This window comes from Pollicipes pollicipes, unplaced genomic scaffold, assembly GCF_011947565.3.
Source record: "Pollicipes pollicipes isolate AB1234 unplaced genomic scaffold, Ppol_2.1 Scaffold_5724;HRSCAF=6776_pilon_pilon_pilon, whole genome shotgun sequence".
Classification (NCBI taxonomy): Eukaryota; Metazoa; Arthropoda; class Thecostraca; order Pollicipedomorpha; family Pollicipedidae; genus Pollicipes; species Pollicipes pollicipes.
In genome coordinates, this window is record NW_023596746.1 from 45,364,341 (window position 1) to 45,381,104 (window position 16,764).

A 16,764-nucleotide genomic window follows, 5' to 3' on the forward strand; every position below is an offset into this window, starting at 1 on the left:
TTCGGACATCGAGCGGAATGCAGTACCCCACTCGGCTTCTCTTCGGACAGCGGGCGGAATGCAGTACCCCTCTCGGCTTCCGCCCCCCCCCCCCTCCCTTGCCGGGTTAATCGGACAAGGTCGCTTGAGCTGTACGTGTCGGTGACCATCCACGGCTGCACCAGACAAGACACGCGTGTCCAAGACGCTGTACTGAGTGCCGTGCGACAGCGGTTGAGCTACCACGCAGTCTGCAGACCTGAAGGCGGCTGTAAAAGGCAGCTGAAGGCGGCTCGTGGGCAGCCTATTTCTTTCGGAGTACAGAATAATAAATCTGCTCGCGGCTCCAGTAGCTCCTTGGTGCCATGAGACGAGAGCTAGTGGGCCGGGACAGAGACATTCCTCGACTCAGTCGTCAGAGTGAAGCCCATCCCACTGAGCTCAACAGTCCGGAACAGAATCGCCTTAGTAACATGCTCAACATAAGCGGAGTCAATGCGGTGAACAGCGACTCCACGGTCAAGGTCGCACCTGACGCAGCTAAAGGAGGCGGCACTGAGTGGCTCCCGCCTACACAGATCGATGTCATAGCACTGGGCGAGGCGTCGACTCTGGCAAAACAAGTCAAGGTGTGTCTTGTCAAGAACGTAACGGGATGTAGAGCTCCAGTGATCTGATTCGTAGCGCAGACATCCAGCGCCAGCCACCCGGACGTGCACCATTGCGAAAGAGACGTCCAGTGCCAGCCACCTGGTCGTGCACCATTGCGAAAACTTCACAGAGATGAACCAGCACGTCTCACATGTGCTTCGCCATTTGAACCGTGAAAAATACGTGGCCCGTCTGGCCGGCCGGGTGCATCATAAAAGCAAATACGTCCTGAGGACTTGATCTTATAAGGATGTCGTGAGCAAGACGGCGGGTGTGCGGCGAGCCATTGTTTCCTAGTCTCCCCACCTGAGCAGCTGCCAGTGGAGGGGGCGGCCACTCTGTCCAGGCCTCCCCACCTGAGCAGCTGCCAGTGGAGGAGGCGGCCACTCTGTCCAGGCCTCCCCACCTGAGCAGCTGCCGGTGGAGGAGGCGGCCACTCTGTCCAGGCCTTCCCACCTGAGCAGCTGCCAGTGGAGGGGGCGGCCACTCTGTCCAGGTCTCCCCACCTGAGCAGCTGCCGGTGGAGGAGGCGGCCACTCTGTTCAGGCCTCCCCACCTGAGCAGCTGCCGGTGGAGGAGGCGGCCGCTGGAGCTTTGCAGTCGTCCAGCGACGGTCATGTGACAGGATCGGTTCACCGGCCAGCTGGCGCCGTCGGAAAGTTCAACAGCTGCCGACGGCCCATGACGGAGCTCCATCTGGGCGCCTCCCAACGCAGGCTCAGGCAAGGGCATTGTACGTTTTGTGCCTTGCATATCGAACCATATACGCAAGGAGGCAAATCATGCCTTTCTGTCGCAGTGCATGGGGACAAAAATGACGCAGCGAAGCTGTTAAGATATTGTCGTTGGTGTTTGGTCCATAAGAGGTCGGCCGTATCATTTTCATGCCTGTAGATATAAGTATGTTATCTTTGAAGCAGGTATGCTTTATAATTTGTTGCCACGAATTTACAATGTTCCATCGTTTGGCTGATGGCCTACATCAAGGATACATGAACAGCGCCATTAGAGAGCGACAATAGGCAAGACAAAACAGGTGTGCTAAGGGCATGCAACAGATGGGTGGATTAGTTAATAGCTCGGCTTTAACAGGTAGGTCGATTCGTCGGTCATCCCATCGAGTCAGAAGCTTATTTCTGCTCTTAATCAGTGACAGCTTATTTTACCCGAGGTGGGCTGGGACGAAGCATCAACAAACAATGGAGTGGAAGTTGCAAAGGGCATCTCATCACATACCCAACGCCGCACTGAGAGAAAAATAATAATTATCATAAGGTCGCATTAAAAATATTTGAAATTTGAGCCAATCAAAATAATGCAAACAACCGAAGTGCATGGCTGTCTTTTGGAGTTGGTGAATTGCACGTAAACAATTTAAATGATGTGTAAAGATGCGTTTTTAACTCGCTTTAAAAAATTGATCATCTCCATATTCTCATGTCTCAGCTTTTAACCATGGGTCCTGCGGATGGCGAGATCGGGGCGGGATAGCGGTAAAAATGCGCAGTTTTACGAGGTCGAATATACTGTCAGCAACGAAGTTCTCATGGGCAGTGTATCATTTAAATATCTCCACATATTTTGGTTTTAAATCCCTCCTATGACGCAATTTAGTGGCATGCCGCCGCAATACAACTAGTGTGCTGTTAAAACGCTCAGATTGCTCTGACATAATGAAGTGATGCTACTTGATATGCTGTGCCCCCACACGTTAGGTGCGTTCGAACGACCTGAGGATGCCCATTTCAGGCTCTAATGTGCCCCAGACCGTAGTTTGGAACACGTCAATGTAAAGGCCATGCACACATACGCATCTACAATGCCTCGATGTTTATGACACTGGACGGCCGTTGCACCCACCCGGTAGACACCGAAAGACGCTGATGCAACACAATGTAATTCACGGGTTCCACTTATGTTCCCTATGTCCTATGCGCAAACCACATGTCTATCTGGCCCAAGCGACCATTCTTACATCCATCTCGACAACTTGCCATCACAGTATCTTTTTTACCTGAAGTCTTCCTGAATCCAGGCAGATTTTAATTCACTTCTCGTCATTGTCGGGCCGTAGTTCCTGTTGACCTCTACCCAGTCTTCCTCACCTGTGCTCCATGCTCCACCCGGCCCGGCTGCGACGCACAGGGGCGGCGGCCGACCCACTCCGCGCTGCTCAGCCGCTTCGCCGCGCGCCGCCTCCGGGCTTACTCCCGTCTGGGGCGGCGCGGGCCGTCGCGTCGGTGCGTCGGACCCGACGCGGTCGGAGTTGACGGGCCGCTCAGGGTGGCTGTGCGCGTGGAGGGAGCACGAGCGGCGGGGTGACGCGGCGAGTGGCTGGACCGGTACGAACCGGTAGTGCCTGGACCGGCTGAGCGTGTGACGTGGACGGGTGGAAGTCTGCCGGCTGCCGGTGGAGGGCTGCCGGCGTCAACGGTGAGCCCTACCTGCTATGCTCTTTGAATGGCGGATACATTTACACATGCTAGCCCAGAAGGACCAACCAAACAGCAAATCGTGTCAACAAACACATCACAGCAGATCAACAACGAAATCATACGATTCGTTTGAAGCTTGATGGAGTATGTGATTTTTCTTCAGTTAAACTACCAAATTTCACGAGTCTACATTCAGTCCAAGTTGTAGTAACTGTGACATCCTTTCATGAGGGTAGTGGACGCTCACGTGCTCATCACCCCGAACATCCCTCGCCAGCGCTCGGCGATTGCGATTCCGTACCCAATTCTTCAGCTAGTGCTTATTCTGGCGAGAAGTCTGTTGACAAATATCCCACGAATGGCCTCGACTTTTAACGCTGTGGCATCTGAATTAGTGGCGTCCGCAGTCAATAGCACTGTCGCTGGTATGTAACCACCGCTGACTGGTCTGGAAAGGCTTCAGACCCCGAAGCTGAATGTGACTTAAGGCACTGGAGACGTACTCAAATTAGATCGAACCCCTCCTGCGTACAAGGCACTGGAGACGTACTCAAATTAGATCGAACCCCTCCTGCTTACAAGGCACTGGAGACGTACTCAAATTAGACTGAACCCCTCATGCTTACAAGGCACTGGAGACGTACTCAAATTAGATCGAACCCCTCCCGCTTACCCGACGGTTTGGCGACGTCCCGTCATTGGCGACAGCACATCAGTTCGTGGAGGCATCGAAACCTGCCTTTATATTGGCCATATCTGCGTCGGTAATGACACCGATGTTCGTAAATGCATTCGGACACTCAAAATCTTCAATGAGAGTGGCTCATTTAAGAGCTGGAAGAGCCTAACACCACTAAATGGAAACCCGTGTCTTTATGCATCAGCATAACATATCAAAAGGTATTCCACCTCAGACAACATACAACTGCGAGAACCAATGGTGTAATAACACGAGCCACCACCAAACGAATGGTGTAATAACCCGAGCCACCGCCTAACGAGTGGTGTCATAACCCGATCTGCCTCGAGTCAGATAACGATATGTTGGCCATGAGCTCACTTTGTGCGTTCCCGAGACTTCAGTGGCATGCGCCTGTAGGACATAAGCAAGCATCGCTCTGGAGGTAATCTTTCCAACAAGCAATGACTGGCTTTATTCCAGCCACACGTGGTGCAATATGAATTCGTCACGCCGCATTTGCCTGCAGGCCTTCCTGCGCGACATATTTCGCAGCTCTCAATGCAGTATACGACTGGCCGTTGTGTAGCTCTGATTCTGAACCTCATAAGCCTGTCAGGGTGACCAAAGGCTTCAGTCTCAACCTCTCACGCTGATGGTTGTGCAGGGGGAGCAAAACGTTTCCTGGTAACCAAGCTCGAAACGAAAGCTTTCGATGGGGAACAATACGCTTTAACTACTGGAACAAGTAGTTTGAGCGTATTGTTGTGCGGCCATTGGATGGCGCACAGCTCGGGACCATGTCCTCGCGCTCCCCTCAAAGTATGTCCGTTGGCTCCGCGCTGTGAGGTGGCTGCTCGCACCACCACCGCACCCAAGCCTGCCGTGCCGTTTGATGGCTGGGGGAGACGAAGAAAATTGTATTGCAATATCTAGGTCGTAGGCGCAGTGTCCGCACCCACAAAATAGATGTAATTACATGTATATATATGTACATATATACACACACACACACATATATATATATATATATATATATATATATATATATATATATATGTATGTATGTATGTATATATAGCTCGCTCACTAAGAAGTGACTCATATTAGCATATGCTGTCACCTTATGCATCTTATGACAGCGTTTCACAGAACAACAGCTGCATCATCAGGCAAAAGAACAAGCACACACACACACACACACACACACACACACACACACACACACACACACACACACACACACACACACACACACACACACACACACACACACACACACACACACACACACACACACACACACACACACACATACGGGTTCCATTTATTGATTCGTAGGTTCCTCGATGCTAGGCTTCTTTCTTCGTCCAGGCCCTTTAGCTTTCCAAAACTCAAAAAGTATTCATTCTGCCGTACTTGAGCTTAGCTTCCGAAGGCCTCAAACGTGAGTTGATCAGTCTGCTATCAAAATTCCATCCATTTTTAGATCCTTGGATTATTCTGCTGAATTCCTTCTCAGGAGGTTCTTTCTCCAAACGTAGGAATAGATTACCTAAATGCTGCCAACCGACTGTTATATACACGTTTTGTTGTGCCTCGTGTGGACATCCTACATAGGTTCCCCTTCGGAACTTGCACAGTCGCATTCAGTAGTATTTGGGTGAATCTATCGGAACGGGAAAATTTCATACAAGACCTGCTTCCTCCCCCACGAGAACATTCATTTACCTATGACACCGCAGTTCTGGATTACAATTTTAACATCTTGGGCAAGACATCTTCCTCGCTTGATCTGGGATTCTTATAGCCTTTATGCCATTTTTAAGAAGCGTCGAGCGCTAAATAACACTGCTTTATCATATCCACTCGAAATTGAAATAAAAAGATGATGAGTACTTAATTACGGACATTATCCAATGCTAAACCACATAACGCTTCACCTCATTAATTTAGGAGGAACTAGCTATTCTGGGTACCAAATGTTCTAAATTTTGAACTTTGATCAAATTTTTAAAGTTGGAAAAAATAACACTTCTTTATCGTATCCACCCGAAATTGAGATATAAAGATGATGAGTACTTAATTACGGACATAATCCAATGCTAAGCCACGTGGAGCTATAATACCTCATATACCTCATATACCTAATACCTCATTAATTTAAGAGAAAACTATCTATGCTGGGTACCAAATGGTCTAAATTTTGAGCGATATTCCTCAGTAGCATGATAATAAAACCGTTTATTTCTTAAACACCAGTTGCTATGGCTGGGCTTTTTCTATTGGCATCTTAGAGCTGGGCGGACCTGCGTCAGGTGATTGTGCAGAAAATACACGACAGATTCAACTTGGATTTTGACACGTATTCTCGCACGTATGGCGCCATTCCCATAATGATATTGCGTTCATTGGTCTTCTTCTTTCTTGATTTTCCTGTTTCTAGAACTAACTCAGCATTTATGGCGCATAACGTGCAACTTCCCAAAACAACACATGGCGCATGCAATTCCATATTATTCTGACAAGACTTGCTTACTCACATGCAATCAAATTGAAGTGTTCTTAATACGCTTTAAGGTGCCCAACCTTACACGTCAGAAAAATGCTCTCAGACACCCATGCCGTCACACGCTAGTCACGAGTGCCCACCATGGTACCACCATCAAATGACCGGCTGTGCTAAAAATATTATATGCTAACTTGGTGAGAGACCACGTTGTTGAATGCTCTCATATGACGATTTAGGACGCCATTGAGTCAACAGGAAATAGGGTATGGAGGATTATGTACAAGTTGGCCGACTAGTTATCGACAGGTTAAACCAACTTTTATACAAGCGCAAGTTCCAATGGTTAAATGTTTCATGACATCCAAAGTACAAGCATGTCTGGACAGCGCGGAGACCCTGACTCGTTGCTGCCACAGTCGGCAATGTAAAAAAGCAGCATACCATTCCACAAGAGAAAATCCAATAGTGTGTGCAGGGGAACACGAATTTTACAGGTGTCTGCTTAGAATTAGGAGGAACTCATTCCTGTTCACGAGGAGTCGATAAAGTCACATCGAACGATCCGTACCTAGCCCGCTTATAACGCCGTAAGATGCCCGTAGCTAAAGGCATAACGCTTTGCGCTGACAACTGCATGAGGTGTTGCGGATTGCATGCCCCTCGTTCCCGGCACGCTCCCTGAACTTCCTGGTTGCCACTTTGAGCGCATACTTGCCATGTGATGCAGCAGGTAGTGCTGGGCCAGCAGGTAGTGTAGTGCTGATGCGGCAGGTAGTGCTGGGCCAGCAGGTAGTGTAGTGCTGATGCGGCAGGTAGGTGTATCTTGTGAGTGCTGGGCCAGCAGGTAGTGTAGTGCTGATGCGGCAGGTAGGTGTATTTTGTGAGTGCTAGGCCAGCAGCTGGCGTTCTGAGCCTCTGATCCCAGAGCACAAACGGCCCGTACGTGCGCCAGCGTGTCGTCACCCCGGACCAATCCCAACAGCAATAATCAGGCCGTCCCCCTTGAACAGTATAGAGCAGATCAGGCCTGTCTACCACGGAAGACGTCAGCAGTTCTGGCGTGGTCTGGAAGCGCCGGACGTCTCTGGCGTTAGCGATGAATCACCCGCGGCGTGTGTACTGCAGCACGCGGCTGGTACGGAGCAACCAGAGCCAGGCTGGCGTCAAACGAAGGCGGTATCTATCGAGAATACAGATGCTGAGAGCTGTTTGGCGCGATGGAACTCGCCCCCCGTTGAGGTCACACCACGCCAGGGTCATCAAAACTTAAGCGTGCAATCCGTTTGCGATACTTTGATTAACATTAAAGGCATTTTCGCGTGCAGCACGCAATTCCCTTCCTAACAAAATACTATAAGAGATCATATGGAAATAGGTTTATAAGTAATCAAAATGTAAGCATACCACAAACTTGTGCGAATTACAGAACCATGCAAGAAACGTGTGCGGACCACATATGCATAACCTTATGACAATGCGCTAAACGACAGGCACTACACACCCGTAAAAAGTTCCCAATGTATTTAGTATGTCTGGGGTGCCAAAACCATAGATATTAAGCGATTTCAAACCTGTTTAATCCCCCCAGGTTTAAATCGTTCATAACTTCCGGCTCGACGCAGTGGTGTGCCTCTGTGATTGATCAATGGGGTCCGCGCTCAGTACAAGGCCATTTCATGGCTCAAATAAACATCGCAGGGTCCGTGAAGGGCACCTTCAGATTTCCGCATGCTTCGGCATCAAAACCTTGGCCAGTCGTGCCTTAGAATTTAAATCTTTCCACAACCTCGGACAGTTTTGGAGGACAGTAAGATCTTTGACGTTCAGGAAGCCGACAGTAATTCGGGCCGATTATCAAAACTTGAAACGGGCTTGTGGGGTTTAGGTCTGATGACCTTGACCTCTTGATATGTGGCCCCATGTAGCATAAAACGTCCCAATCCTGTCTATCATGTATAATTTAGCTAGGATATACGACGCAACTTTGAACTTTCGAGGGCCCTCATCTGGAAAGTGAACATTGATGGGCCTGGCGCGCAAAATGCTCCTGTCCGAGGCTTAATAATTTTCTTAGCGGCCTTTCCGCATTGTCGCACACAAAGGTTTTTGCAGACCAAGGAATAAAATTGATGCTTTTTTGTACTTAGATAGAACATGCGAACAGAACCTTTCATGTTGTATTGTAACCTAGATGGGATTTCAACATACTGCGAATCTTAAAGTGAACCTCCAAATTTGAAGAGAGTGAAGCAAACATGAGATATGATGAAGTAGGCTCACTTGGTTAAATGAAAAGCCCCAGACAGCATAATTCTCTTTAAGGTAAATATGCTCCTCGATACGTCATTGTTTGATCGCGTCACCGTACCCAGCACAACATTTATTGAGAGCGAACTGACGGTCGTTATATCTGGAAATTATACCACGAACACCAGCTATGAACGACTCGACAGTCATATTTATCTTTGCCTTAATCACTGTATGGCCAATAGAATGACAGGGCTTGGGTGATGTTGACAAAGCGTCATGAATGCCTGGGTGACCTTGAAAAAGTCTACACGAAGTAGTCTGCACACCTTGGCGAGCCAATGCATAGGATCCGGAACTATAGCCCAATGGCCCAAAAACTCGAGAGGTTCAGGTTCTAAGAAGGGCAGGGCTGTGAACTGCACCAAATGATCTTCAATATGGTTATTTCAGTTAAGGACCCCGTGCAAATGTAAAACATTTCATTTAGCCCTCGCCCTGACAAGGGGGAGAGGTAAGGCGACCCCGTGGAGTTTTCTGGGGGTGCCTCTCCGGCATACCGTGCAAGTGCGCACAAATTTGCGGTATCTTCCAGGTGATCCATTGCACGTTTGTGAGGCCAAAGACGTGTTCCCAGCATTTATTTTTCTGAGTGGCAATGTTTTTTATGAACACCGCACAGCGATTTACGGCCAGCGCGGGCGGCACACGGCGACCGATGATTCCGCGGACCGCGCGCGGAAGCTAACACTGCTACATTAACGAGCCCTTTATCGTAAATATATGCTCAGAGCACCTAAACTGCACCCGATTGTGCCCAAAATTGAACAAAAAACACGTCTGTTTAATTGACCCCTGACCTGGCCTAGAGGAGTCAAATATCGACCCGATACCATCAAACGTACTACTGATCAGACAATGTTGTTGAGACAAATACGCTGGCTCTTTCTGTGAAGCACGATCTTTCTTAGTTTGGAAACGGAAGAATGGGTCGCATCAACAAGCCCCCCCCCCCCCCCTCTATCAGTCTGCGCTACGAAAAACAGCGAATCAGGGAGAGCACAAACACATCAAACTTGATCAACATAAGGAAATCAAACATACACGGCTGGCAAGGAATAATCAGCAGATCCGGAATAGGTGTGACGCCAATAATTCTGACGCTCATTGTGAACAGCAGCTCTCCAAGCCGACCAGAGGGCCAACAAGACCACCGAAATGGCCAATGAGTCATAGGCAGGTCAAAAAGTGCGCGGCAACCAATATCACGCCAGCAAATTAAGGATTAAAGTATATCGGCACAGCCCTTGAGCTCCAGGACGGGCCACCCCTGAGGCCATCGCATGAACATTGAGGCGTCCCCTGGGTCTCCAGAAGGTCTTCAGGAATGAATCAGAGAGCCAGAGGCCCTACCGTTTGCCGTGCAAGTGTTTTAACATTCGCCCTATGAGCTGGGGCCTCAGAGGCCATTAAGATTAAAAAAGCTAAGCGAGATAAATCACGAAAAAAATGAAATTGTGATCCCTTGTCAAAATGCGTCCGACAGTTGGACCCGAAAATGGTAACTGTGACCTTTGACTGGTCAAATTAGGCCATGGCGGTCAAATCGGAACTTGATACTGTTATTTGATCCTGTTATTTCAATAACTCGGCATACTACGATAATGTCGAAGAGAGCGTTTAATAGCTTTTGGAAAACGACATCGGGTGGGAACTAGTGGAAGTCGACGGATGTGCCCGTGACGGGTCATGTCGAGTAAAAGGGGGTGAGGTCAGTTGTTGTATTAACCAGTCTTGCTGTATAAGAAACATAACAAATCACCTAAATTGGAAACAATCGTTGCAAAGGTCTTCGGAAGCTGTAACACATGCGCCATTAAAGGGAATGTTCCACGTTTGTATGGGTTTTTGTTCTGACATAGCCATTTTAAAAATCCTTCGGTGCGGTTCACAGCCCTTTTCTTCTGAAGACCTAAGCCCCTCTTGTTTCTGAGGCACACGCCCGCGAAGTTTTGCAGACTATTTGGGGAAGGCTATTTTAAGGTTAAACAGGAATCCATGACGCCATAATAACGTCGTTCGAATTCCGCCATTCTATTGGCCATACGACAATCAAGGCCAGGACAAATGTAGCTGTCTAATCGTTCATATCTGACGCTCGCACGCATGATGTTCAGATATAACGACGGTCAACTGGCCCTAAGCCAGTGTTGTGCAAGGTACGATGACGTAATCAAATAATCGCACATTTAAAAAAGACATTGTGCTGTTTAGAGCAGCCTTTCCCACCTTAAGTTATACCAATAGTTATAAGTAAGCATATTTTATCATAAATGGTGTTAGCATCCATATCTTTAAAGGCGGAACATTCTCTTTAAGTTGTTAATCGGATGGCCTGAAGAACATCAAATTTGGATGCAAAGGTCAACATTCGAACAAGTTTGACCTTGGATGACCTGACCGTGTCACAACAATCATAATGATGGTTGATGTATAAAGACAAGAAAAACAGTCCAGATAACTTCTGACGTGTAGTGTCTGCGAGAGATAAGTATTTTTGTCACTTTGAGTAAAATGCCACCGATATAACCCCGACAAAGGGGTCGCAAATGATGAAGCTCTCTGAAGAGAAACAATTGTTTTACATGTGCCAAAACTATGTAAACTTAGCTCGCCAAAATTTCAGCACCGTGCTCAAAAGTGTTCAAGATTTGTTCCGAAAAACCTTAGAGAGTGAGCCTCTGAAGACTTTCGGTGGAAACAGGGTTAAGAGGCCATGGAAGCCAGACATTGTCGTTTTGCCGCTGGGGTGATGAAGGATCCAAACCGATATACTCAAATGAATTGCTCACGCATCCATTGTCTTGCACAGGACCTCCTGTGCGAGACAGGGGTCAGAGTAACCAAAGCGATCGCAAGTGGTGATCTCGCCAACCCAACGCTGTCCAGATATGACCTGCGAGGTCCTCCCCAGACACTCCGTCGGCCCAGCGTCGTCCGGCAGTACCCGCTCCGACCCAAAAGGTCGTCCACCGATGACCTCACCGACTTAGTTTCGCCCACTGGCGACCCCATCACTTCATCGAAGACCCCGCCAGCCCGAGGTCACCCTCCAGCGCGTCGCGGGCTGGTCGGCAGCGGCTGACCCGGGACCGTTGGCGGCCGAACCCGGTGCCGTTCGCTAAGTGGCGGCTGGCGTGCCAAGCGGCGGACGAAAATACACGCCCGCTGCGACATGAGACGCCGCTCGGCTGCGATCGCCTCGGGCGGCCACAAACAGGTCGGCTGGGTTGTGTCACCGCCCGCTGCTAGAGCCAGCGCCGACTGAGCGCGCACTGGGCGCAGCTGCGGCTGGCCGCTTTCTCAGGAACAGCGGTCACGCCGGTTGGAAGTGATAGGTGCAAACTAGCGTCACTGATGTCGACTGGTTGCGGTTCCGTAGATTTATGAAATTGTACATGTAATGTTTCTAGAAAATCCCTTACAGCATGCGTGCATATCGCCATTAACTACTGATGGCTTTCGCAGATTAATAGGCCCTGTTTGCAAAATCTACGTAACACCTTGTTAGAATTATTGTTATGCTACAGAGTTTCCCCAAAATCGCCCTTTAAAATAAAAGCATGCACTGCGAGAGGATTGTGAGGGGTGACAGCGAAGAAGCCGTCCAGTCTTTGAGAAAGTTTGACGTCCATGATATGGTTTCGTTGGAAAATAACGATGTAAACATAGTGTTTGTTATGGTTGTAAACATGGTGCCCCTTTGCCTCAGAGTATCTGCCGTTACCGTCCGAGGAACACGTCTGCAGCCAAAACTAGACCTGATCTCAAATTTCGTTTTCCTTTTATTGTATCCCTGACTCAAAAATATCCCCAGTCCAAGAATCTCGGCTGGATTTCAAAATTCAACGCCTGTGTTGCACATGACGATTTGCCTCTCAGTTTGCTCCATAGAGTACCTGACGAATGATGACCCGACGCGTCGTACCCGAGTGAGTTCTGTAAGAGACGGACCAACTGTGACGACGTGGCGCGTGGCGAACGAGTCCAGAGATGGTGACAGCCGTTGCACAAAAGACAGAGGGGGAAGCGAAGATAATTGAACATTTTGTTTTCTGGTTGTTGTCCAGTGATTCTAGGATAGTTATTTAAACATCAACAAGTGTGCTGAAGTCGACGGTATGTATTCAGATACGCCGAACTTGGGACTATGAAGCACATCGAGACCACGTTAAGACTTGCAATGACTCTGCTCCAAAGATGGGGCACCATACTGTCAAACTCGACGAGAAACTCTGGGTCCGCCTCTGCAATAACAACAGGCACAGGTGGAGGCGCTTGCAGAAACGCTATTGAAACGTTTCCGCGGTGAACCAGTTGTGCGAAGACTGGCGCGCCTTATCGACCGGGCGCGTTAGCCCATTTTCCCTGGCCTGCTGCACACCTGTTGGTCGTGGCTGGCCGTCGTGATGTCACTAGAGGCCGATGACGTCACGCCACGCTGCTCAGTGGCTGTCCGTGCTCAGCTGACGCCTCGTGCCCGGCCGCAGGTGGTCCCGCAGGCGCCGTTGGCTCGCTTTGAAGCCGGCGCCAGCGGCGTCACGAGCGCCGCGGGTCAGAGGTGAACATGCCGCCGGTGCGCGGCGTCCGCACGGCTCCGCCACTGCCGCTGCCGCCGCTGCCGCTGCTGCTGCTGCTGCTGTGTGTAGTGCCGGGGACCGTCTCCGGCACCCAAACGATCACCATAGGTCAGTTGCTGCCGCTGCTGCTGTGTGTAGTGCCGGGGACCGTCTCCGGCACCCAGACGATCACCATAGGTCAGTTGCTGCTGCTGCTGCTGTGTGTAGTGCCGGGGACCGTCTCCGGCACCCAGACGATCACCATAGGTCAGTTGCTGCTGCTGCTGCTGTGTGTAGTGCCGGGGACCGTCTCCGGCACCCAGACGATCACCATAGGTCAGTTGCTGCTGCTGCTGCTGTGTGTAGTACCGGGGACCGTCTCCGGCACCCAGACGATCACCATAGGTCAGTTGCTGCTGCTGCTGCTGCTGCTGTGTGTAGTGCCGGGGACCGTCTCCGGAACCCAGACGATCACCATAGGTCAGCTGCTGCTGCTGCTGCTGTGTGTAGTGCCGGGGACCGTCTCCGGCACCCAGACGATCACCATAGGTCAGTGGCCGTGGGAGAGCGGCGGCGCTCCTTCCGGTCCAGAATGAAGATTAGTATCGAGATCGACGTCTCTGTTTCTCACCTCTCTTCTACTATACATGATCTGCAGTTAAAAACTAGAATCCTTGGGTTTGATGTTTCGGGCATTGCTCCAGGCCTGCTATAAGACTTCGTTGTTAAAACAATTTTCTTGCGCCGTCGACCTATGCCAACAACGCATACACGAGTAAGCAACGACGCATCAAGGACATCTTAAACAAAGAATGCACGACGCCTTTGGCCCTGGCCAAACGGCGTCGACCCTTGAGCCCGCCGTCTGCCCCATGCCCCCTGAGCGCACCATTCGTTCGGAACGTGCCGCCATTCGTTTTCATTAGCTAATGGTGGTCTGCTATTTTGGGTGATGTGGGTGACTTCCAGGCCGGAGGTCGCTCACGTGGCAAACATGCCCATACGCTTATAAGCGAATATATGACATTGTTGGCACGCGATGCCGTCACCTATGGAATCCGTTGACTTTCTCGTGAAACTAGCTTGATAAGCCTGTATTACCTGTCGCTTTGTCGCGTTGTGATAGGCATACTGGTGCAGTGAACTCTGCAAACATTGCAGAACGAATCAGGTACAGAATATGCATGCATAGTATTTTCAGCTCTGCGTATTTTGCAGAAATTCTCGTTAATGCACTCTACAGGCTTGGACAGGGGAGACACTAAACAGATAAGATTAGGGTGTGCTAACAGTGGTTTGGGAAATGTTCACGCCCTTCGTCCTCCGCACTCTCACATACCCCATGTCCCGAACCGAAGTTGTTGGGGGTTTGGTCTATCCCAAAATGTGCGGACAGTCACATCTCTGTGCATGCATACGAATTGGCTGGACAAAAATGCTCCTCGCGTGGCGAACAAAGGATAAATCACTGGCACCACGATGCTGCGTGCATGGTTTCCGGGAACTGGAAGGCCCCTTTTCATTCCACGCATTGTCACTCAATGGGCGACACCACGATCTAGTCAGCCACTGCCTGTTATCACCGCTGTCCGTCGCCCTCAGGAGGATTCTTTTACAATGCCAACAACACGGAGTCGCTGCGGGAGGTGGCCTTCCGCCAGGCCATCGAGAAGGTCAACGCCGAGGCGGAGGCGTCCCGGAGGTCGATAGCGTTCGCGTACCAGGTGGAGCGCCTCAGCACCACCAACAGCCTGCCCGCCTCCAGACGAGGTAGCCCGCGCATCCAGCGGCGGCGCCGTCCGTACGGACGAGACGCGCGGACCCTACTCGCGGCCGCGCGGGGACCGTAACCCGTCGCGGAGGTGCAGCGGCGAGAGGAACTCGGCCGCGCTGCTGTCACGCGCACACTTGTTCCCCCGACAAATTGAGAAACAAATAATTTGCTTCAGTTGACATCAGTAGCACCTGTCCCATTTTCTGCCCAAATCGCCACATAACCGAAACTGCTGCCTCTGCGCTGAGCTTCTCCCCAACCGGCGAGCGCGGCACGGTCATGACCGTCGCGTGTGTGACGTCACTTCCGGTCCGGCAGTGTGTGACGCGCTGCGGAGGGTGGGCATGGCGGCCATCTTCGGGCCCGACCTGGAGCCAGCCTCGGGCCACGTGCAGTCCATCTGCGATGCCAAGGCGATTCCACACGTGCAGACGCACATGCGGGACACCAGCGTGCAGAAGCATTTCTCCATCAACCTTCATCCGCACCCGGGCGCTCTCAGCAAGGTCAGACTTCACACGGTGCACCCGCCAACGCACTGGACGGCAGTGAGGGGTGAACGGCTAGTGCGGCAATAAGGGGGGGGGGGGGGCAGCATGCAATTTCCTTGATGACTACCAGATGGCTGCCTGCATGGTAGAATGCCTTCACAGTTTTTAATTTTTACAATTTTTTACAAATAAATTCATTCCGACTGGTTTGCATGGGTGACTTCGGGTTCAGAGTATCTGCTAAGCATAGCTTGTTACGTGTACCCCGAACCCATCACCCAAGTCGTGCCGTCCAGCTCAACGGACGATTTAACCCTTTTGCCGGACAGTGATGCGGAGGGTTTTACGTGCCACACGATGCTGCGGCACGGCTGCTCCCGGCCTGGGTTAACCCCTCGTTGGTCAGTTGCCATCTGACCTTTCCATTTCAGTCGTGTCAGGCAATGCGCCCACTCTGGGACTCGTACCCAGTGCCGCTGGATAACGAGTCCAGCGTCTTTTCCGTGTACCACGGAGGCGGCCATTTGAGGTCATTGTGATTAGGGCTGTGGTCAACTTCGTCACAGTCGTGGTCAGTGTGATCCAGACCATACCTAGGTGAACTGGTCCTGGACTGGCCTGGCCGGCTCTGAACGTCGGTCCGAACCGACAGACCTACGCCGACGCTCATCACAAACCCCCCCCCCCCCCCCGGACGCCGGCTCCGACGGCTAAGTGAATCACGCCAAACGACCAATGCCGACCGAGCATCTTCGTTATGTCAGCGCGTACGCTCCACCCGTGCCACTTCTGTGCGCCAGTGTTTGTGTTGTGTCGCGCCAACACCTGTTGCTTCGTCGCTCGTCGTCTTGTGAGCAGCAGCTCACCCCGACTGCTCCGAGCGCACCGTCTAGTAAGCAGCAGCTTACCCCTGCTGCTCCGAGCACGCAGTCCAGTGAGCAGCGGCCTACCCCGGCTGCTCCGAGCACGCCGTCTAGTAAGCAGCAGCTTACCCCGGCTGCTCCAAGCACACCGTCTAGTAAGCAGCAGCTTACCCCGGCTGCTCCAAGCACACCGTCTAGTAAGCAGCAGGTTACCCCGGCTGCTCCGAGCACGCCGCCGCCGCCGCCGCCGCCGCCGCTGCCGGCGCCTGAGCGTCAGGCAGTCAGATCGGCTGAGCCAGTCGCGTCGCTCTGAATCAGCGGGCTACCTCCAGCAGACGCGCGTGATGCGGTCAGAAATAGTGGCACTAGCGTGGTGGCCGGCCTGGCCCGGGGCGCCAGCGCGGCGGCGGCGGCGCTCGAGACGGACTGGCAGACGGGCCGGGCCGCCAGCCGACAGGCGGGCGGCCGGGTCAACACGGCGTCAGTTCCCACGGAGGCGTCCGGTCCGGATGGG

The 16,764-nt window shown here is 51.3% G+C and overlaps 1 protein-coding gene across 1 annotated transcript in view; it reads left to right on the top strand.

The window, feature by feature from the left end:
• The first annotated feature begins 2,923 nt into the window (after nucleotides 1–2,923).
• The window catches only part of LOC119102233 (glutamate receptor ionotropic, kainate 2-like), a 31,680-nt gene continuing 17,839 nt past the window's right edge, over nucleotides 2,924–16,764 (top strand). The window contains 4 exon segments of the mRNA XM_037225597.1: nucleotides 2,924–3,063; nucleotides 13,054–13,251; nucleotides 14,725–14,892; nucleotides 15,215–15,402. Coding sequence (XP_037081492.1) covers nucleotides 13,131–13,251; nucleotides 14,725–14,892; nucleotides 15,215–15,402 — 477 coding nt within the window. The 5' untranslated portion in view covers nucleotides 2,924–3,063; nucleotides 13,054–13,130.